Genomic DNA, 24,296 nt, shown 5'->3' with positions numbered 1-24,296 from the left:
ACTCTTTTCCATTCCGGTCAACGAATTCCCATTTGAATGCCTTTAAACTGATGTTACAACTTGATACTTGTTTGATGTAAATTTCAAAGTATTAGTAAGGTGCAGATAGGTGGAATCTGGTGAGAGAACGTTTTACGCTTAGGGGAACGCACCGGGGACTTTGTCCCTTAAGTTCTTCTTTAATCCCTGTTCTCTACCTCAGGTCTGCATAATATAGATTCAAGCTCTTTTCTTTAATCACAATGTGGCAGACAGAATTTCATCACTTCTAACTAACTCTACCTCTCATTCTTACGAAGTACTGACTTGCGAACCAACTGACCGTATCAGAATCCAGACTGACCTGCTTTCACGAGAATTTCACGAATGAACAACAAATTAGTTGACGTTTCTGATCAAAGAAACAGTCTTTGACTACGAAAGCCAAAAAGAAAGAACTTAAGTCCTGTCTAGACAAGTTTAACATTGTGGTAAGACTACATCATAAAACACATGCGTGTAATAAGACGCGTGCTTTTTATGATATGTCATACCACAATGTTAAACTTGTCACAAATTACAAAATAACTGTCTGTAAGAGGCGGGTGTGGTGGGGGACGGTGGCGGATCGACCCCCGATTTTTCCTTCCTTCCAAGGTTGACACTTTTTTCCTTGCTCATTTATCATGAAATCTTAAAGTAAGGTGGAGAAAGCTTCAAATGGTATCTGTCCCAACCGTACGTTACCTAAGTGAACCACAAAGAAGAAGCTGTCTAAGTCCTGTCTAAGCAATTACTGAACAGTTCTTAATTCATGTCAGTCCATTTAGATCCTGCATAAGACGACCGGACCAAGAAAAATGAAGACAACAACCGTTTGGTGTTTAGTAATTGCTATCTCAGTATTTGCCTTTACCGAGTCCTCGAAAAGACACTCCACCGGTAGATACAAACAATCTATAAGTCTCTTAATTGATTAAATGCGTGAGTTTATGGTATCTGTTCGTTGTGCCAGGTCTGTCGTGGGAGTTGTACCAGCATTCGTTTCTCGCGTCTTCTATCTAATTTAGTTGTTCATTTAGTTGCTTCTGCAAAGAAAAAGACACGTCCGGACTTGTTTTTTGGTTGCATAAATTGACTTTTTGTGGCCTGATTGTTGAAAGATTCGTCATTAAAGGACTGTGTTCTGGTCGTGGTTACGCTCTTCACTTGACTGCGTGACAGTCGTAGAAGTTGATTATGCGTTACATTTTAAACGAAAAAAATTGTCGAATTTGTTGTCGTAATTTATACTCTATGTTTGGTTGTTGCAAGATTCATCTCGTATGACCAAGTGGTCTTTAAAAGGAAGTTTCCAATCTTCTTTGACTTCTATCAGCTCACAAAGGAAATTAAACGTACACCAACTACCTCAAGACAAGCTACCAGCGCTCTGAGATTACTTTTTTCACAGCATTACCGGAACAAGCCGAGGAAAACGAGCCACCTTACCCAGCGATTTGAAACCAATCAAACGCTTTTAAGTTAACCTCCGTACGTTCTTATATAAATGGAGTTGGAGTGTACTTAGGTTCTAAATCGGGTTCTTAATATTTGTTTACAAAGGAGAAATGTAGTGTATTAGGACAGCAGTAGTTAGTAAATATATCGGGAACTTAAAAGTGTGTGCGAGAGTGGGAAAGTGAGAGGTGATGTACTTCGTGTGCTCGGAAGCTTATGTTTTTAAGCCTTTGTGGCTTCACTACACTACAGGAAATCTCTATTCGTGGGCGTATGCCAACCTCATAGTACCCTCAATTTACATAGTTAGTTAGTCGGATGTGTTGTTGATTGATGTATTGACAGTACAGTATTGTGGTGTTACAACACTGTCCGTTTTTAGGCTAGTTTTTTTTTTTTTTAACTTTGTGTATCGCATATGATGTACTGTAATATATTTGAAAAAACCCTGTATTGAAATTTAAGCTTAGAATAGTTTTTATGTGAAGGGTGAAGGGTTGCTTAACTGGGAAATTCTAGCCAAACATGATCGGTTAAACTTATTTTAGTTAAGTTTTTAAATCAATCCGATGAAACTACCTAATCCTTGCTTTGCAATTTTGTCACCGATTATGTGTGATTTTCCTTCAGAGGAATTGCGAAATGAAGGAAAAAGATTTCTCTGGGGCGGGCCTACCGTTCCCCCTTTTTTCGTTGGAGACAAGCGTCCAGTTGGCCTTCCTGACATTAGTAGAGGGATGGAAATCCAGCAAGGAAGGCCCCCCTCTTTTGTTTCTCTCTTCGATCCAGTCACAAACACTCCTTTTTATTCAGCCTACAAAGTTTTACCCGGGCAGGCAAAAAACATTGGCACAAAACCGAGGCCCAAAAATCCAAAATGGATGGATCCTCCAGGTACATATTGCTACTTCCTAATTTTTTTGCGCAAAGCAACGTCTGTTTTGCGAAGAATCTCTATGGTTTCAAGAGAAATGAAAGAGCAGTCAGGAGGCCTCATACTCCCGTAATTTAAGAAAAGAGATAAAAAAGCGACATGATTCCCTGGAATGTTCAAAGATCACTTTCAGTCTGTACCTAATAATTTTATCATCTTGGGAAGGACAAAATATTATCACTATCGTCATCGTATTCAGAAGAATATGATTTGATTATTTCAATGTAAGAAGTTATCTGTATTCATGGAAGAATGTGGCTTATGATTATAGGTGTACCTGGTGTCGATAATGCTTATAAACAAGCCAACCTAGAAGCCAAACGCAGGTTCAGGAATGAACTTACCAGAGGCCATATGAATCCCTCAGGTATCAATTCCTTTAACGCAAATTTCATGAAGGCTACTTTCACCCTTACGAATGCTGTACCTCAGTTTGAAGCATCAAACAATGGACCTTGGAGGGTTTTTGAGGATATGATAAAAGATTATGCCAAAAAAACCTGTGGGAGCCAAACCCGGCAAGGAACCCTTTACCTACTGACAGGCAGGTCCGAAAATGGCCTCAAGTCCGTAACGAAGCCGCATGTTTCGACCACATTTACAGTGGGACAAAATAGAGTAACACTTGAAACTCCCCAGGCTGTTTGGACGGCGGGATGCTGTGTGTGGAAGGAGCCCGGAAAGTTATTTGGAAAGTTATGGCAAACTGAAAAGGCCGAGTCCTTTGCAGTGATGAGCAACAATCATTACGACGGAAACCAGCTACACCAGACACAAATGAGTGTAAATGTCCTGGAGACGCACTTGAGGGCAACAACATCGACAACGAACGTGGATTTGTTCCCTGGAAATACAAATTGTGCTCGAAACAACAAAATACTATAATGATAAATCGTCGAGAAATAAATACTGGGCTCTAAGCATTCTAAAGAAACTGTTCTAGAACCATCTTAAAAACAAAACGAAAAGAAATTCGCTCCTTTCATTATAGACCGTACTAAAACATGTAAAACCCTAATTTAAGACGAAGCATAAATGGACGTTAACATTTAAAATTTATCAAGTCAAAGCTTATTTACCATAGGCTTCGAGTTAGGCAATGAATACTTGTATTTATTACAGCAAGATATCTTAGTTGATCGTGCAATAAAATGAATGGGTCCTTTATTTGCGTGACTTTCTGCGTGGAAAAGCGAAACTGGCGAAATTCATCTCCATCTTCACTCCAATACAATTTAATCCAACCCAAATCCACTCTAATTCACCGTAAGAAATTCTAGCCAGCCCTTTCCGACCCTTTATCGACTAAGTTGATAACGTAAATTGACACAGTAACGAGTTTCAAAGACTATTCATGAGGTTATGAATGCTACTATTTCCTCTCATGCGACAACTATTTATTAATTTACTCGAGTTAATATGTATGAGTCAGAGACATGTCGCGAATTAAGGCATAATTGTAAATTTTCTTTAAAAATTATGAGGGATTTCCATAAGTTTAGATTACTATCACGGCTATTCGATGAAAAGAAAGCCATTTGTCCTGGAGGGCTCTTCAAAAGCAGGATATTTACAAGGTGTAAATTTAAATTCCTTCTCGTTGAGTTGAAAATAAGGACAAGGTATGCGTCGCTAGACCAGTCATGCATTTGATAGCACGCACGGCTTTGAAACAGTGCAGCTGGGATTTGACTGCAACCACCGTAACTCTTTTTAGAAAGCGGTCATGCGATAGAACTTTCAAATATTTCTGATGACCCAAGTGGCGAAGTGTTGCAAAGCTTGAAGATTACCAAGTAGGTGGTTGCTGTGATCGACCAAACGGACGAACATTGAAACAATTTATTGAATTCTTTGAGCTTAGTTGTTTTCATTAGGATCTTTCTATCAAACATATGCTTAATGCTACTGATTTGAGTTGGATTCGACATTGGGGCCAAAACAGTTTTAGGGATGAGATCTTAAAAAATAGGTTTGGATCAAATGTAACGCCAAAATCTTAAATTACTGTTACCGGTAGGAAGCATTTCTCGTGCAGCGACAGACGGATATCAGAGAGCTGAGAAAGCAGCCGAAGGTTATCGTGGAGCGTGACCTTCGTCTTATTTGGTTTCAGCAGAACACGACCCACTCACACAAAGTATCAGTAACGAATTCACAGGAGAACAACATTAAAATCAGAGCCCACACTATTTACAAGAAAATGTAAACTTCAACGTCGTCAACATAAAGCTTTCAGAAAAACAGTGCCTGAAAGCTGATGATGTGTAGTTCACGTTGATACCGAATGGGGCAATTCCTTATTTATACTGAGGACAGAGTTATTTGTACTTAAAAGATTGTGATTGCCCTGCAATTTTTCTTTGTAAAGAGAGAAAGGTTATCTACGTATTTTCATTTCCTTGAAACTGACTTTTTATAACATGTATCAAACCTAATCTCACAAGATTAAAGAAAACCTTTCATGTAAATTCTGGTTTACGCCAGTTTCGCCACATGCCGAGTTCATTACGTTTAAGTTCGCTACAAGTTCGCTTCATCAGCTAACAAAGTTCGCTACCACACAAAAAATTACGAATTAAAAGGAAGACCATTCCAATACTTTATGTACTGACGGGCTGAGAATTCAAAATATACCACCACTTAAGCTTAGGCGAGAAATGTCCTCTAGATTAGAAACTATGCCAGTAGAGGTTCGTTCAGTTAACTCTTGCTCTTGCATTTGAAACTTAAGCGTAAACTTAAAAGAACAAACAGGATTTACATGAATATGAATTTGACCGATGAAAGTTTGAAACTCCTGGTATATAAGTACGAGCTTACATCCCAGCGAATATTTGTGATTCATCTGTTGCCCTAAGATTTTCGATTACTTCGGTGTAGAAAAATGCATTTTGAATTGAGCTGGATTAATCCATTTTCATATTCCCTTACCATTTCATAAGAGAGTATTATCTTGATTTTACTCTAACGGTTGTCTCCCATTATCCTCAAGACTTCTGGTTTAACATATTCCATGAACTCCCTCCATCCAAAACCTACTGCTCCGCAGCCTACCCTCTTGGAGCCTAGTCCTCAGGGGCTTGGATCCGAAAGATCTCCGACATCTTCAATTCGAAATTGCCTTGTAAAATCTCTTAACGCACTTGCTGATTCATAAGCTACAAATTGTGTGCTCTTGACAGTGTTGATTGAAGCCTCGAGTAGATGGTATTGTGGGGTGGCGATAATAATCATTATTATTGTACTTATAAAATAAGATATTTAGTGGCGTTAAACGTTAATAGCGGACTGACTATCCTGCCGTAGTTGAATGTGGAAAACAGGTAGCAATTACGAACGTAGCAAAATGAAATGTATAACAAACTGGCTGTTACCTCAATTTCCCTCTTACACGAAAGCTTAGAAAAGGAAGGCTACATTTACTTTAATGACTCCAACTTTAAGGAAAATCATCCATCGATAAACTGCAAAGTGTCAGAACATAGCTGATTCGGGTTGAATACGAACGTGATAACATTTATGAAAACGCAATAGCTATATAATGACGTATTTAGCCAAATTTCCTGGACTAGGCGTTCTTATCATGAAGCCACTTTAAGAAAAATTATCAAATGAACGAAAATCACTTTTGATTGTGCAAGAATGGTAAAAACAATATTACAGTAAACTACTCTCTAAGCAAATGGTGAAACAGAGAATTAACTCTGAAGTGTAAATAAAAAGTGCTATTTAAACCCATGAATAACCCACAGGGCGTTAGCCCTAATAAAGGGAAACAGGGAACCACACGAGGCAAAGAAAAAATCTTTTGACCTCGGTGGGAATCGAACCCACGACCTCCGGATTAGATCTACCGTTACTCTGCCGACTGAGCTACGAGGTCGCACAGAGAAAGTCGGGGACGATTTAGGATGGTGAATCGCGGCGAAGAGAAAGTAAGGGTACATATGAATGTTGTGCCGCGTAGCACTGGGAACACAAATGGTGAAACAGAGAATTAACTCTGAAGTGTAAATAAAAAGTGCTATTTAAACCCATGAATAACCCACAGGGCGTTAGCCCTAATAAAGGGAAACAGGGAACCACACGAGGCAAAGAAAAAATCTTTTGACCTCGGTGGGAATCGAACCCACGACCTCCGGATTAGATCTACCGTTACTCTGCCGACTGAGCTACATTTCTTAATTCATCTCAGTTCATTTAGATCCTGCATTCGACAACGGGACCAAGAAAAGTGAAGAGAACCGTTTGGTGTTTGGCAATTGCTCTCTCGGTGTTAGGCGTTACCGAGTCCTCGTTTTTCCTTGATGACAAGCGTCCCGTTGGCCTTCCTAACATTGTTCGAGGAAAAGAATATACCCTAGAAACGGTCCCTTCTTTTATTTCTCTCTTTGATCCAATAACAAACACTCCTTTTTATTCAGCCTACAAAGTTTTACCCAGACAGGCAGCGAACATTGGCACGTAGTCGAGGCCCCCTACGGTAAAATGGAGGGATCCTAAAGGTACGTAAATAGCTATTTGACAACTATTTATTGCAAGACCGATTGAAGGAAGATCAATCAATAAAACCAATACAGAGGCTTGGAGTATACCCTACGTTAGTACAAAACACTTAACATCACTGAAGAAGTGGGGAAAGCCATCATAATACTACTTCGTAAAATTTTTCTGTAGCGTTTTTCTGTGGAAATACTAACTCCTTAAAAGCCTCTTGATTCGTATGTTCCTAACAACGACTTTTTTTCAAAGAAGGCTACGTTTCAAGAGAAATTAAAGAGCAGTCAGAAGGCTTCATACCGCCGCTATTTCAGAACAGAGACAAAAAAGCGATATGATCCCCTGGAATATTCATAGATCACTTTCAGTTGCAACTAGCAAATTAATCATCGTGGTAGACGACAAAATACTACCACTATCGGCGTCGTATTCATGAGAATATGATTTAAAAATTTAAAGTGAGAAGTAATCAAGTAATCTGTATGCATCGACGAATGTGGTGTTTCTGGTCTCGACGATGCGTAGAAAACAAGCCAACCGAGAAGCCCAGAGCGAGTATCGGAATCAACTCACAAGAGGCCATATGAATTCCTCAACTATCAACTCCTTTGACAAAACTTACATGGAGGATACTTTCGCTCTTGCAAATGCTGTAACGAATCCACTGGAAAACAACATTGATATCAAAGTTTGTACTATATTCATAAGAAAATGTTAACTTCAATGTCGTCTACATAAAGCTCTCAGGAAAACAGTGCCTGAAAACTGATGGTAGATCGTTCCCTTTAATACCGTGTAAGAGAAGCCCTTATGACTTCGCTTTCCGTAGGAAGAGGCTATGACAACTCCTTATTTATACTGAGGACTTATTATTTGTGACTACGATTGCGATTGCTCCGTACTTTTTTTTTTGTAAAGAGAGAAAGGTTATCTACCCATCCTTAATTCCTTGAAACTGACTTTTTATAACATGTATCAACCTTTAACACAAGAGTGAAAACAACATTCATGTCAATTCTGGTTTACGCCGGTTCCGCCACATGCAGAATTCATTACATTCAAGTTCGCTACACGTTCGCTGCTCATATGTCGAGTTCGCTTCATCAGCTCACCAAGTTCGCTAACACACAAAAAACAGGTATTCATTAACCTTAAAAGTTAGCAGTAGACTGACTCTTCTGCTATAGTTGAATGTGGAGAACAGCTAGCGAAATCGAACGTAGCGAAATTGAAATGTAGCAAAACTAGCTGTTACCTTAATTTCCCTGACGCAATAAAGCTTAGAAAACGAAGGATGTTTTTCAATCTCAGTTTCTGAGGTTTCACAATGTTATATATTATTTCCGTAAAATCCTCGACTTTTACTTCTAACTTGTCTGGCAATCGATTTCAGAAAACACTAAAAGAAAAGACTGTACAAAAAACAATGGATTGAGGAACGAGCCGAGTGGGATGTTATCTGTCCACTCTGAAGAGTTATCTACTCCATATGAAGTTGATGTAGTGGTAAGGCTACGGGACAGCTAGCCTGGTTTCTTTCGTTCTTGTTTATGTGTCTCTCTGATGTTATGAGGATTGCTCCCCTATAGCGGAAAAACTGACTAACCACAGCAAATAAAAATAATTGTAATTGTAACAAAGAAGCAAGTTTTACATGAAAAGATGTACAATAAAAACCCCGCTGACTCGAAACGGCAGAATGCGATTTCCCTCTGACCACGGGTTTGACCTCTTTTTTTTCCAGTTATTTACTATCTGCTGACTAGAACTCGGCTAACTCGAACTCCCTTTTTACTCAACTAGTTTTACTTTCCATTGGATAAAATTTACTTTAATAACTCGACCTTTAAGGAAAATCGTCGATAGGTAAACTTCAAAGTGTCAGATCAACATGTTCGAATCTTTAATCGCGTTGGATGCGAACGTGATAACATTTATGAAAACATAACAGCGTAGATAATAACACGTTTAGCCAAATTTCCCGGACTAAGCGTTCTTATCAAAACGCCACTATTAAAAAAAATTATCAAATGAACGAAAATGATTGTTGATTGTGTCTCGAACCATTTTTTCGGTTCCCTAAGGAGTTCGAGTTAGTTTTTCCTCAAAACGCTTTTGGCTCTTAAAAGTATTTTAATTTTGAGAATATTCACGACCCATTTGGACGTTTTGAATCTACTTCAGAGCCTAACACGAGGTTCGCCTTATTTCTTGACTTATCTGGAAGTAACAGGTACCCGTTGTTCTAAGAACCTATTCACTGACCGTTAAAAGTATTGAAGCAAATTTATGGAAATCAGTTAAGCTGATCAAGATTTTACGCTACAATAGAAGCTTCCTCTGATTTCCTTTAAAGTGGTTTAAACTGCAGTGTTAAGATTTAATTTTTACTGGGAGCAATCAATTAAAACTGATTTGCGGTTTACGATACTTTTGGAGAACCTTTCCGACAGAAAAAGGAATATTCTCTTATAGAGGAATAAAAGGAAAGAAGAGCTGTGCATTTATCGCGCAAATGGGTGCACTTACAAGAAGAAACAAAACAGTCCTTGACTAAAAATTGAATTTTTTTGTAGTCATTTTCCTTGATACGTTAGCAGTAATATCGGAAAGGATGAAAATCGAAATAACAAAGAGAATTAGTTTCTGCTAATAGTTCAAAGATTTATTGCAATTTACCCGATTAGGAATTCGAAGAATAGATATCATTAATTCATGAATATTCATTATATTGCTTTAGAAAAATCAGGGCCAATATGGTGCAACACGTTCACCTCACCATAACTGACTTTCCTCTTTTCTTAGTCCAAATTTATTAAACACAATCGCTGCAAAGTCAAAAATCTGAAAAATAGCATAACAATTCTTTTAATCCATAGGCTTTGGCTAGAACAATACGTTGCTCATTTTCCTAATTCAAATATATGATTGCCTAAATGAGTTATTCAAGCAAGTGGAATAATTTGATTCATCTCTCAAAAGCTAATGTCAAAGTTATGCATTAAGAATCAATATATTGAACAACAGAATTACTAAACGTCCGTCGCAAACGCTTACAACATATTGAACCCTCGCTTAGAGCTAAAGCACGACTATTCAGCTCTCGGTCATTGCTGTGTTCGCCACATAACACCTCTTGGTGACTAACCATGAGATGCATAACTCTACCAATTATAAAATCTATTCATTAGTATTGATTTTTGAAAGAAAAGTCGGATAGCTTGTTTTGTTATGCAACTACCAGACATCCCCTTTCCTTTATTACGAAGAATTTTGTTACATTTCAAGTAAGTTGCAAGACTAAGAAAGTATGTTTTTTAAATTATATTTTACTACCTTTATATACTAGATTTTAAGAAATAACTCCTCTACCCTAAGTTTTTAAGTCAGACATATCGCAATTATTACAAACAGATACTATGTTGGTGCAACTTCAAATCTCTCTGAAAATTGCGCAATCTCGTTTCACATCTGTATTAAAAACAACGCACAAAAAGACTTTCTACGATATCAGTCATACCACGATTGAAATTGATTTTGGAAGAGACATTTCAAAACGAGGAGAGTTTTTACAATTGCTCATTCGTACACGTTCCAATATCAGTTCGATCTTATTTCATACTAGAGAAAACAAGAATTTATTTCAACTTAGACAATTCGCCACAAATTTTCTGAGGAATACGGTGAATAATTCTAGTGTCACATTTGTCCTTTATTTCACGAATAAACAACAACTTACCTGACGTTTCCAATGAAACAAACAACCACCAAAGCCAAAACAAAAAGGAACTCTAGTAGTGTAGGTCTTGAGCAAGAAGAGAAGACGACTGATAGCCAAGTCAGTCAATATTAGGGATCTCATTGTAATAGCAAGAACCCAAGTAACTTCAGACTTTGAATTCAAAACTAACCTAAACACAAATGAATCGATAAATTATAATGCCCCACGATTCACTAACTAAATACTCCACGACAGTATTAAAGTAAACGACCGTTTAAACACCTCACTGAACGTTTTTTTTCATTCATGTCAGTTCAATTTGATCCTGTATTCGACGACCGGATTCGGCGAGATGATGGCCACATCCGTTTGGTGTTTTGCCATTGCTATCTCAGTGTTACCTGTTTCCGTATCCTCGAAAAGTAACTCCAGTGGTAGATACAAACAATTGATATGTCTCTTAATTGATTAAATGCTTGAGTTTTTGGTATCTGCTCGTTATGCCAGATCTGTCGAAGGAGTTGTATCAGCATTCGTTTCCCGCGTCTTTCATCTAATTTAGCCTTTCGTGTAGTTATTTCTGCGAAGAAAAGGACGCATCTAGACATCTTTTTTCGTCGCATTAATTGACTTTTTGTGGCCCGATTATTAAAAGATTCGTCTTTAACGAAGTGTGTTCTAGTCGTGATTACGCACTTCCCCCTGACGTGTGTCACCGTCGTGGGAGATTTGTAGCGTTTTAAAGGAGAAAAATATGTATATATATATATATATATCTATATCGTAATTTGAACTCTTAGCGTCAGGTATGGTTGTTGCAAAATTCACCAAAATTGATGCCACTTGGCAAAGAAAAGGAAATTTTCAATGTTGTCTGGCTTCTATCAATACACCAAGGTGATTAAACCTACACAACTAACTTAAGACAGGCTACTAGCACTCTGAGACAACTTTAACACAGCATTGTTAGACAAAAGAAGGCGAAGAAAACGAGCTACCTTACTAAGCGATTCGAAATCAGTCAATCGCAGCTAACGAAAGCTAAGTAAAAAACCTGCACACTAGCAAAAAGGTTCTTTCAAGTTAACCTCTGTCTAAGGTTCCTTGACAAATGGTGTTTACAATGAAATTGTACTACTTAGGTTCTAAATAAGGTTCTTAATCCCTCGGTTAAAAAAGAGACTTATATTCGTGTGTGTGGGTGAGCTTTATTCTAAACCTATAGTGTCCTGCCTTACATAGTTGACTGATAAAACAGTTAGAGATGTTACACAACTTTTGACGCATTGACAGTACAGTACTGTGATCTTGTTCCCTTTTTGTAACGAATACATTATACTGTAATAAATTTGAAAAAACTCTATATTCTAAAAATAAGAACCTGTATTCAAATTTTAGCATAAAATGGTTCTTATGTGGAGAGTGCTTAAGTGGAAAATTTTAGCCTTGAGTTTTTACTATAACAGAGTCTTCCCACAAAAAGCATCCGGATAAAAGTGACCAATAAACTTCACAAAACCAGAATTAGTTCAAGACCCGACTGACAGATAGGGTATCCCCGTCTCTGATGGTGAAGCCACTCAGTTGTCATAACTTTAGGTCACTGTTATTGATCTAACTACATGATTGGTGAAATTCATCTCATGAAATTTGTTAAATTAAACCGATGAAACTGCCTTATTCTTGCTGTGCAATATTGTAACCGTGTGATTTCCTTTCAGAGGAATCGCAAAATGAAAGAAAAAGATTTCTCTGGGGCGGACCTACTGTTCCTCCTATTTTCGTTGTAGAAAAACCTCCGGTTGGCCTTCCTGACATTAATAGAAGGACAGAAATTCAGCAAGGGACGCCCCCTTATTTTGTATCTCTCTTTGATCCTGCCACAAACACCCCTTTTTACCCAGCCTACAAAGTTTTACCCGACCTGGTAGCAAAACTTGGCAAGCATAAGGGGCCTCCCATAGGTTGGAAGGATCCTCCTGGTACATAAATGGCTATTCGGCAGTTATTTATTTCAAGACCGATTGGAGGACAATCAGTCCATAACACAAATACGAAGACTTGGAGTATACCCTGCATTACTAATAAAACACGCAACGTCAGTAAAGAAGAAGGGAAAGCCATCATATTGCTGCTTCTTAAATTTTTCCCGCACCGTTTCTCAGTACAGAAGTTATCTGTATTCATCCAAGAATGTGACTTATGATTATAGGTGTTCCCAGTGTCGACGATACTCATGCTCGAGCGAAAACAAAATCCAAACGCAGGTTCAAGAATGAACTTACCAAAAAGGCCATATGAATCCCTCAGGTATAAACTCATTTGACCCAAATTTCATGAAGGTAAGTTTCACTCTGGCGAATGCTGTACCTCAGTTTGCGGCATCAAACAATGGACCTTGGGAGAAATTTGAGAAAAAAATAAGAGATTATACCAAAATTACCTGTGGGAGCCAAACCCGCCGGGGAACCCTCTACCTACTGACAGGCAGATCCGAAAATGGCCTCAATGGCGTACCAAAGCCGCACGTTACGAGCACATTTACAGTGATAAGCAATGATCATCATGACAGGACCCAGCTAAACCAGACACAAATGAGCGTAATTGACCTGAAGAAGCACTTAAAGGCAGCAGCATCGACAACGAACGTGCATTTGTTTCCAGGAAATACAAATTGTGCTCGAAAAAACAAAAGACTATAATCATAAATCGCCGAGAGATAAATACTGGGAACAGGCTATAAGCATTCTCAAGGAACTGTTCTAGAAACCACCATATTCGTTCCTTTTATTGTAGACCCACTAAAACATACATATAAACCTTAATTTAAGACGTAACATAATTGTAGATTAGCAATTAAATTGATCGAGTAAAAGCCTATTTGCCGTATGCTTAGAGTTAGGTAATGAATACTTTTATTCATTGCCACAAGATATCTTAGTTGATTATGCGATAAAATGAATGCAACTTTACTTGTATGACTTTATACGTGGACGAACTAGTTTTACTTTCTATCAGCTAAATTTACTTTAATAAATCAAACTCTAGGGAAAATCGTCGATCGATAAACTTCAAAGTGTCACAACATAGCTCCAATCTTTAGTCGGGTTGAATACGAACGTGATAATATTCATGAAAACCTAATAGCGTATATAGAATAACGTATTTAGCCAAATTTTCCAGACTAGACGTTCGTATCAAAAAGCCGCTATAAAAAATTGCCAAATGAACGAAAATGACTGTTCATTGTGCAAGACACAAATTAGGGAAAGTTTAGTATGAAGAAGATGAATTACTCCAAAGGCCATCTTTATCTTTTATTCAACTAAACAGCAGCATGAACTTTCACTGATAATTTAGTATCTGTGTCAAAACGGGATTTGTTATTTGTTATCTGACCTCGTAGCCTAAAAATTATCTCATTCTAGCTCGACCTAGAAAGAGAAAATTTAGAAACTACGTAAAATCATTGCCTTTTTTCAAATTCAGTGTTTTCCAAAACGCTTTTGGCTCTTAAAATCATTTTAATTTTAAGAATACTGACAGCCCATTTGGACATTCTGAACCTACTTCAGAGCCTAGCACAAGTTCCACCCTCATTTCCTTACTCATCTGGTAGTAACAGGTACCTATTCATCTCAAAACCTGGCGAATGACCTTTTAAAATTATTGACGAATATTTATGGAAATCCGGTTCGCTTATATCTTCAAAATTTCTCACAGCAATAGAAACCTCCTCTTTTCTCCTCTAACGTGGTTTAAACTGCAGGGTTTGGATTTAGTTTTTACTTGGATCAATCAATTAAAACCTTTTTTCTCTTTACGATACTTTTGAAGACGAAGACACAAAAGCGCCCATGTCTAAAAATAGATTTTTTTTACATTCCTTTTTCTTGATACGACCATTCCTAAGAGTATTCCTTTTTACTAATATCGAAAAGCATGAAAATCAAAGTAACAAAAAGAGTTACTAGGTTTATTGCTATTTAACCAACTAGGAATTCGAACAATAGACATCAGTAATTCATGAAAATACATTAGATTGCTTCAGAAAAAGTTGGGGTCGTGTGGTGTAACACGTTAGCCTAACCCTACCTGACTTTCCTCGTTCCTAAGTCCAAATTAAAGAAACGCAATTGCTGCGTTTCTGAAACTTCAAAATAGCATAACTATTTTAATCCATAGCCTGTTGTCGGAAAAATACATTGCTCAGTTCCTAATTCAAATGAGTGATTGCCTAAATGAGTTCTTCAAGCAGGTGGAATACTTTCATACATCTTTCAAAAGTTATGTCAAAGTCATCTATTAATGAAGAACACTAGAACAACAGAATTTCCGAACGTCCGTCGCAAACGTTTACAATATATTGAACCCTCGCTTCGAGCTACAGCACGACTCCTCGGCTTTCCGTTATTGCTGTGATCGCCACTTATCACTCTTGGTAAGTTACCATGGGATGCATAACCCTGCCACTTATTGAAATCTATATATAATTAGTGATCTTTAAAGCAAAGTCGGATAGCTTGTTTTGTTCTGGAACTACCACACTTCCCCTTTCCTTTTTAATGAAAATCTGTGCCACATTTCAAGTAAGTTGCATTACGAAGAAAGTACGTTTTTTAAGTCGTATTTTATAAACTTTTCTTCGTGTGCTAGATGTTTCTATTTTAAGATGTTTCTATTTTTAGATGTTTGTATTTTTAGATGTTTCTATTGTTAGATGTTTCTATTCTATTTCCTCAGTGTCTATGCAACACAGGTCGCGGTAATTACAGACGGTACTATCTCTCGGCGCACTTTCACACCTTTTTCACACCTCGTTTCACACCTGTATTAAAAACAAAGTGCAAAGTCATACTACGATTTAAATTAACTTAAGACTTGAAAGACATTTCAAAACGAGGAGAGCTTTACAATTGTTCGCTCAAATATGTTATTTCGGTAAGGTGCAACAAAATTAGCTTCCGAATCTCTACTTTAATGTTGTTTCTATATTGACTTTTTTTAGTCAGTTTATGTTTCCACTAATTTACAAATTTATGAATGAAATGATTCAATGACATCCTAAACATTCCTACTAGGGAAAAGAATTATCTCAACTCAGACAATTCACCAAAAATTTTCTAACGAATAGAAATAATTCTAGTGTCACATTTGTCCTTAATCAAACAGACCAGACAAGTGTGTTGGCAAACTATCGACCAAGCGACCACAAAAACCCCCTCAGAAGACCTCTATTATTAAAAACACGAAAAAGCGGCTTCATTATCTTGTCTATCCACGTGCAGTTCCAATTTTTCCTTTAGTAATTTAGAGTATTAAAGAATTCAGTTCTTTCTCTCGATGCTACGTGTCCAACAAATGAAAAGGTAATTTAGTGTTAACAACTGAGTTGAAAGCTTAAATTTGCCACCGTAAAGAGTTCAAAAAGCTGCCCTTTCGAGCGTTATCCCTTCGTCTATTGCTCTGACGAAGGGCTACCGCTCGAAAGGTCATTTTTTTTTTTACTTTTTTACGGTGGCCAATTTACGTTGTCAACTCAGTTGTTAACACTAAATTACCTGCTATACTCTCCCACCCACGCAGCACCAGACTTTCTTTAGAAACTTACCACCTTCAACCATTGTAAACCTTAGTTCAAAATCATAAAAAAAGGGGAAGGAAAAATGGATGAAAGTTAACGTATATTTTGCGACAATTCCATCATTACCATGTAGAAGGTTAAATTCCTTTAAGACATAATAGCCTGAGTTTATGATCTCCTGTTTATTTTCCGTCATATTCAGTTACTTAATAAGCTGTGTAATTTCATAATGTAACATACTAACCTGACGAAATTTGTCCTAATCCATGTTTAGTAAGCCGGGTTCATATTAAAAGATATGCTTGTTGCAAAAATGTAGGGCGACACAAGAAGACTATCTTTCTTACCAACGTCGTGTTACTACGATAACAATTTTTGGAATTCCTTTCCGTTCCGTTCAATTCCCATTTAAATTCCTTTAAACTGATGTTATAACTTGATACCTGTTTGATGTCAATTTTAAAGTAATGGTAAGACGCAGATAGGTGGAATCTAGTTAAAGAACCTCCAATGATAAAAGGAAGGCACCAGAGACTCTGTCCTTTTAACCCAAGTAACTTCTGACTTCGAATTCAAAACTTACCTGGACACAAACAAATCACTGAATCCTACTACCTTATGATTGAAGTATTGAAGTAAACGACTTTCTAAGCACTTAACTGAACAGTTCTTCATTCATGTCACTTCATCTAGATCCTGCATAAGACGACAGGACCAAGAAAAATGAAGACAACAACCGTTTGGTGTTTAGTTATTGCTATCTCAGTGTTAGCCGTTACCGTGTCATCGAAAAGTAACTCCACTGGTAGATACAAACAATTTACATGTCTCTTAATTGATTACATGCGTGAGTCTACGGTATCTGTTCGTTGCGTCAGGTCTCTCGTGGAATTGTTTTAGCATTCGTTTCCCGCATCTTCCATTGAATTTAGGCTTCATGAAATTGTTTCTGCGAAGAAAAAGACACGTCTAGACTTGTTTTTTCGTCGCATGAATTGACTTTTGTGTCCTGATTGTTGAAAGATTTGTCTTTAAAGAAGTGTGTTCTGGTCATGGTTACGCACTTTCCCTTGACGTGCGTCCCGGTCGTGGGAGTTGATTATGGGTTGCGTTTTAAATAAAAAGAAAATAATGGTCGAACTTGTTGTCCTAATTTATACTTTATGTCTGGTCGTTGAAAAATTCATCTAGTAATCCAAGGAAATTAAACCCGCACCAACTAACTTAAGACAAGCTATTAGCGCCCTGATATGACTTTTTCACAGCATTACCAGAACTAAGAGGCCGATCAAAACGAGCTACCTTAAACAGCAATTCTAAAACCAATCAATTGCAGCTAACGAAAGCTACAGTAACATCCCGCATATAAGAACCTAAGTTTTTTTACGGTAACCTCCGCACGTTCTTATATAAATGGTGTTTACAGTGAAATTAGACTACTTAGCTTCTAAATCAGGCTCTCAATATTTGTTTAAAAAAGGAAAACCTCTCTTCGTGGGTGTAAGTGTGACACTGCGCTGTATGCCAGCCTCATATTACCCTGCTTTACATGGTTAACTTGTACACACAGTCGGATATGTTGCACAGCTATGGATGTATTGGCAGTACAGTACTGTGGTCTTATAATACTGCCGGTGGGCCATTGCCATCGATCTAACTACGTAATCGGTTAAGTTAATTCTAGTTAGGTTGTTAAATTAATCCGATAAAACTACCCTATCGTTGCTTTGCAATTTTGTCACCAATTATGTTTACTTTTCCTTCAGAGGAATCGCCAAATGAAGGGACAAGATTTTTCTCGAGTGGACTTCATGTGCCTCTTTTTTTCGTTGGAGGCAAGCGTCCAGTTGGCCTTCCTGACATTAATCGTGGGAAAGAACTTAAGCAAGGAACGCCCCCTTCTTTTGTTTCTCTCTTTGATCCAGTCACAAACACCCCTTTTTATTCAGCCTACAAAGTTTTACCCGGGCAGGCAAAGAACATTGGCAAGCATACGAGACCCAAAAATACACATTGGAAGAATCCTCCAGGTACGTAAATGGCTATTTGACAACTATTTATTACACGACCGATTGGAGCACAATCAATCCATAGAACAAATACAGAGACTGGGAGTATACCCTGCGTTACTTAAAAACACGCAACGTCACTAAAGAAGTGGGGAAAGCCATTATATTGCTTCTTCCTATTTTTTTTTCCGCAAAACAACCTTTGTTTTGCACAGAATCTCTATGTTTTCAAGAGAAATGAAAGTACAGTTAGAATGCTTCCTACTCCCATAATTTCAGAAAAGAGATAAAAAAGCGACATGATTCCCTGGAATGTTCAAAGATCGAACTTATGTAACTAGTAATTTTATCATCTTGGGAAAGACAAAAAATTACAATCATCGTCATCGCATTCAGAAGAATATGATTTGATAATTTAAATGTGAGAAGTTATCTGTATTCATGGAAGAATGTGGCTTATGATTATAGGTGTTCGTGGTGTCAATGATGCTTATATGCTAGCCAACGCAGAAGCTAAAAGAAAGTTCAAGGGTCAACAAATTGCCAGGGGCCATATGAACCCCAGCGCTATCAATTCCTTTGACACAAGTTTCATGAAAGCTACTTTCACTTTTACAAATGCTGTACCTCAGTTTACGAAATCAAACAGCGGACCTTGGCAGCAATTTGAGAAAAAGATAAGAAATTATGCCAAAACTACCTGTGGGAGTCAAACCCGCCGAGGAACCCTTTACCTACTGACAGGCAGATCCGAAAATAGCCTCAAGGGCGTTACGAAGCCGTCCATTACCAATACATTTAAAGTGGCAACTAAAAAAATACGCCTTGATACTCCTCGAGCTATTTGGACGGCGGGATGTTGTGTGTGGAAGGTGACCGGAAGGCCAAGAGCAGAGTCCTTTGCAGTGATGAGCAACAATCATTATGACAAAACCAAGCTACATCAAACACAAATGAGAGTAACTGACCTGGAGATGTACTTGACGGCAGCAACGAAAGTAAAGTTGTTTCCAGGATATCCAGATTGTGCTAAAAACTACCATCCCTTACCATAATAAATCGTCCAGAAATAAATAATAAGAACAGGCTCTAACATTCTAAAGAAATTGTTCTAGAGACCGTCATAAAAACAAAACCGAAAAATTCGTTCTTTCATCACAGACCCCCGTAAAACATGCATGTAAAACCTTAATTTAAGAGGGAACATTAGTAGATGTTAGCATTTAAAATTCGTCAAGTAAAAGCCTATTTGCCATGGGTTTCGAGTTAGGCAATGAATAATTGTATTTATTGCATGCAGCAAGATATCTTAGTTGATTGTGCAATAAAATGGATGGGATCTTTACTTGAAGGACTTTGTGCGTAGAAAAAAGCTCGCGAAATTCATCTCAGTCCACTCCATTGCACTCTAATACAATTTGAACAAACCCAACTCCACTCTAGTTCACCATAAGAAATTCTAGCCAGCCATTTCCGACCCTCTACAATCCAACCCAATCTACTAGTTTTAATTTCAAAGTACTTCAGCCAAATTCGTCAAAACAATTTATTCCAAATCAGTCTAATCCACTATAAAAGGGTAAGTTTCTAAGAAACTGCGGTGCTGCGTCTATGAGAGTATAAAAGGGCAATTTCAAGTGAAATAGTGTTCACTTGCTTGGATTATAGTGGATAAGGTAATTTAGTATTATCAATTGAGTTGATAACGTAAATTGGCCATCGTAACGAGTTTCAAAGCTTAGCCCTTCGTCATTTGCTCTAACGAAGGGCTAACGCTCGAAACGTCAGCTTCGTAACTCATTACGGCGGCTAATTTACGTTATCAACTGAGTTGATAATACGAAATTACCTAGTCCTCTAAAATCCAAGCAAATAAACTCTAGTTCACTTGTGTCCACCCCGATACCTTCTTAATAGAGTGTCTCTGCAAGAGCGGTCCGTTTGATTTTGCTTGAGACACGGATTTCGCTCATTTCTTGTGTGTTGTAAGATATTTATGTATCTATACTAAAATCACAATTCGTTTGATCAGATCTCTTTATTTTTTCAGAGTTTACGGAAATTAAATTTCACTCGAGCGAAGGCTTGTGCTTGTGACACTTTTCAGTTCAAGACTTTAATTTAGACAACTTTGGAGGACAATTTACAAAAAACTACGGAACTCAGAAAAAAACAAATACCCCAGCCATGTATATTGCTCTATCTTATCTATCGAGGCGACTTTCGTGAACATCACGCGTCAATCAAGCAAGCAAGCAGGAAGACTTGAATGACACCTTATCGGTTCGCCTAAGTCACACACGCCAAAATCGGTCAAATTCAAAGTAAATTTTTGAAAAAGTAAGGCGTTCTTAACTGATCCAACTAACATAGCTGGGAAGTAGGTGCCATAGAAAAGGTAACTACAGAAAAAGAACTTTGCGGCCCGACCAGCCACTAAGTGAAAACAGTACGGCTCAGTGGTGAGGGGCGTGGTGTGGGGTGGGTGCGGGCAGATCATCAGAAGATTTTTGGGAACATTCGAACATATGCATTAAAATATCATAATAAGCATTAGGACTCTCAGTCTTAAAGCGAAGGCATGCTTCGTGTTGCAGACAACTTTTGTTTTGCTTAGTATTCTTTATCCTTTCAATTACATTTCGTTCCAAGTAGGACTGGCATCAATTCATAAATCTTTACCATGTAAATAAATATGTTTAGATAAGCGAGATAACCATTGAACCTCTTGTATCGCATCAGAAGTAACATGTCTTGTCTTTGCCCAACTCTGAGAGCGTGTAGCGGCAAAGACATGAGACACAAGTGTCGCGTCTCGTGGCTTCTCCATGCTCACAGGATACGCGTGACCTCACTTCCTTTAAGAAAAATAAGAGATTGCTCGGAGTCTGTATTCCGTTAACCATTTCATAAGTGTGACGCGAGTCTTTTCAATCGAGTGAAAAAGTAACAAACCCATTCTTTACCTCACGAGCGTAACCACTGACCACTCACGAACTACAGTAACCTTCGCCTTTGGCGCGGAAATTGAAATCGTATCGAGTACACAAAGTTATAGTGAGTTCCTTTAGATCTCCCGAACTTCTATCACGTTGGAAACAATTACAAGTACTGGAAGAAGTCGTTCGCTAGCGAGACGTTCATTATGTCTCAGGACTACTTTTTGAATAGCAAAGATGGAAAAAACTTTGATTCATCACGTGGCTTCAGTGGTTTGGTACGACTGTCTGAATGTAATTATGAAGAAAAACATCATTTGATAAGCTGCCACCTGTCTAAAGAGGTCTTAAGTGAAAATGAGCTAATCTTGGCAAGTACTGGCTTATTTCACCTCGCTTAGGAGGATAAACAAAAAATGTGGATTTGCTATAGGCATCGCCACACTTTGGGGAAGTTTTGGAGAAATGCAAAGTAACATCTCAGTATCCTGATCATGATGGTGTCAGGAAGCGTATCCAAGGCAGAGATGTGATTACTCTGCATATGTCTTAGGACATTCAAAAGCTGTTTGGAGTTATTATTCCAGTTGAATCAGGTAGTCTTCGGTAACATTGTCTGTTATCTATTTTTGTCCCGTGACATATCTGCTCGAAAATAGAAGAAACTCTTTATTAGATTAAGGGTACTTAAGTACACATTATGTTGAAGAAACATAGATCCATGTGTTAGTGCTTAATTGCAGGTGGAAATATGAACAATGGTTTGGTTGATAATCAATAATGTTTTTGTAGAAGATCAAATCACCTGACAACGCAATACACTTATTTATGCGTACGGTTCATAATTATTTGCGGTCAGTTTTCCTCAGTTTTTATGATCCTCATTAACTAGTAGGATTAAATTTGCAGACTAAACACCCCTTATTTGATTAAGAATAATTAAAGTAAACAGTGTATGTCGCTTTTCAATTCCTGATGGATGCTACTAGGCTTCATTTTGACTGAGAAATTTGCAATCGCTTACCTCAGCTCTCTGTGTTCCATGCCGTAAGAAGCACAAAAAAACGTTGAGGATAGTGATTCTTGGTTGAAACAAGTAGAATCAGAGAAGAATCTATGGTCCCCAGGAACGCCACTTTTAAACACGAGACAACTAAGGTAAATTGAATTGAGTGGTGTTTCTTTTATTGAAAACTATCGTTCAGATTATAAGATACGCGAATTACTCTCCCTACCGATTTTTTCTTACATTCTGTTAATCAAAAATTTCAGTTATTATTAAGGCTTTCTTGTTGATCTTTTTAATAGAAACAGTTTCCAGGACCCAAAGGGAGAAAAAGAGAAAACAATTTCTGTGTAGTTAGGTAAGGCAACGTGCCGGCTTTATACTTCTTCAGGCGTGATAACGATAATGATGACAACAATGGGTGAAAAGCACCGTCTGCTAATAATGACGATTATCATAGTTATAAACAAATCACAGTTAAACTCCTAAAAAAAACTCAGGGGGTCCTTTGTCTGTACCACTAAGTATGCCTTCACTGTTTCGACTAGGAGTCCTGAAGCTTTTAAAGCATGTATTCGAATATCTTATGACGATAAGCCCGCCACCCACCCCACCCCGCGCTATACTGTTTTCACTCAGCGGCTGGTCAGCGGTCACGTTTATGAGGTAAACATGGCGATCGCTACCTGATCACCGTTCTTGTCGATCCGAAAATCAAAATACCAGCGTGATGTTGCCTCGTAGATGAAACAGTTTTGTTATTTGATTCGTACTCCACATTCTTTTGTTTTGAAAGCTATACCGAGAGAGACTTACAGCGAAATATTTCTCATTTCAAGGAACTTTGGAGACAGTAGTGAGATTGTGTCAGTGGTGAGCTAGGATATAGACTTTGGTGGGCTTAATTAAGTTTACTAACGATAAGTATTGTACTACTTTTAGGAGTCCTTTCTTGTTCAGAACATCACTCGCTGTTTAATAAAGTAGTTGAGTTTGTAGGATTGTGGTGTTTTTCTGTCGGTTAGGTTATACCGTAATACTATAGGGCAATAAAAATTCAGAAGAAATCTTTGATTAACCTGACAGCTGAGAAGAAGCAAATCTTCTTATCGGTTATACACAATGTACACAAACCCTATAAGTGATTGAAATTTTATTCGACCAGATACATGCAAAGCAAAGGAGGATATTAGCTTGCACAATTCTAGTTTCCATTCTGGTGTTCTGTGATCTTGTTTTCTATCAAATGGTAAAGTTCATAATTTCCCCAATTCCATAATTGTAACTTGTTTTTTCTTCTTTCTTGACTGTCTTAACTTTTGTTTCTAAGAAATTTGAGGAGAAAATGAAATATGTACAGTTATCAAAGACACTGTGTAATCATTTGTACACTGGAAGAGTATTCTCTAAATATTAATCACTGCAGTAAGGGCATGCACCTACACAAATTCTTTCAATTTTTACACCTTTGAACCTTAATTGGACAAAATTCTCTTAATTCCTCCACCTTCCAATCTTTATTGTGTAACCAAAAATTTCATGTTGATATTTATGAGTAAGAGGTAGGTCACCACTTAAAGCATGATTGTCGAATTGCTTAAATTTCATTATGGCATTATTCATTTATTTTCATGGAGAATAATGAATGTGTAGCGGGCAACCAACACTGTTTATTCATAACAAACAAATAAACATGATAAAGAGTGTAAGCACAGCTATAACAGGAGCACACGAAAACAACCCCCAGGCGCTGGGTGTCCCAGCTCGTGCAAAAGAAAAACTTGGTTCTAAGCAATAATGCAGCAAAATAAATTGAGGCAAGCATCTTACCGAAAAACCATACGGAGTAAGTGCAGACAAAAGAAAATAGGTTAGACTAAATAGAAACTAGGGAAGCACCGACGAGCATCCATAGGATGAAAAAACCCCAACGCGCCCGCTGAAGAAATACCGGGGAATAATCCCGGCCCTATGGACAGCACTTCCCAACCTGCTGGGTTCTGTCAGAAATTGAACGAAAGACTAAAGGCCTGGATGACCCTAACAGCTAGATATACTAGATGTAGAGCGAGTGACCTCAACAAAATTCTCAGGAAGAGCCTCATGATACCGAAACTTAGA

The 24,296-nt window shown here is 37.8% G+C and overlaps 2 protein-coding genes across 2 annotated transcripts; both read left to right on the top strand.

Annotated features, from left to right (window-relative positions):
* The first annotated feature begins 766 nt into the window (after positions 1-766).
* Positions 767-3,580, top strand: LOC113684157 (uncharacterized). The gene is made up of 3 exons (XM_089203922.1): positions 767-921; positions 2,110-2,373; positions 2,685-3,580. The coding sequence occupies exons 1-3, from the start codon at positions 840-842 to the stop codon at positions 3,296-3,298; spliced, it is 960 nt and encodes a 319-aa protein (XP_089060048.1). The 5' UTR covers positions 767-839; the 3' UTR covers positions 3,299-3,580.
* An 11,096-nt stretch (positions 3,581-14,676) lies between these two features.
* On the top strand, positions 14,677-19,575 carry LOC113684169 (uncharacterized). Its single transcript, XM_089203921.1, has 4 exons — positions 14,677-15,078; positions 16,915-17,026; positions 17,988-18,251; positions 18,699-19,575. Exons 2-4 carry the CDS (start codon positions 16,945-16,947, stop codon positions 19,283-19,285), a joined length of 933 nt encoding a protein of 310 aa, XP_089060047.1. The 5' UTR covers positions 14,677-15,078; positions 16,915-16,944; the 3' UTR covers positions 19,286-19,575.
* The last annotated feature ends 4,721 nt before the right edge of the window (positions 19,576-24,296 follow it).

This window comes from Pocillopora damicornis, chromosome 4 (genome assembly GCF_964200805.1).
Source record: "Pocillopora damicornis chromosome 4, jaPocDami1.2, whole genome shotgun sequence".
Taxonomy (NCBI): Eukaryota; Metazoa; Cnidaria; class Anthozoa; order Scleractinia; family Pocilloporidae; genus Pocillopora; species Pocillopora damicornis.
Note: the sequence above shows the minus strand (reverse complement) of the source record. Positions and strands in the feature narration are given on the sequence as shown.

Coding starts and splice junctions, on each gene's coding strand:
- LOC113684157 (XM_089203922.1), top strand. CDS start 840: ATGAAGACAACAACCGTTTGGTGTTTAGTAATTGCTATCTCAGTATTT. Junction 922..2,109: donor CTCGAAAAGACACTCCACCG/GTAGATACAAAC, acceptor ATTTTCCTTCAG/AGGAATTGCGAAATGAAGGA. Junction 2,374..2,684: donor AAAATGGATGGATCCTCCAG/GTACATATTGCT, acceptor TTATGATTATAG/GTGTACCTGGTGTCGATAAT.
- LOC113684169 (XM_089203921.1), top strand. CDS start 16,945: ATGAAGACAACAACCGTTTGGTGTTTAGTTATTGCTATCTCAGTGTTA. Junction 17,027..17,987: donor ATCGAAAAGTAACTCCACTG/GTAGATACAAAC, acceptor CTTTTCCTTCAG/AGGAATCGCCAAATGAAGGG. Junction 18,252..18,698: donor ACATTGGAAGAATCCTCCAG/GTACGTAAATGG, acceptor TTATGATTATAG/GTGTTCGTGGTGTCAATGAT.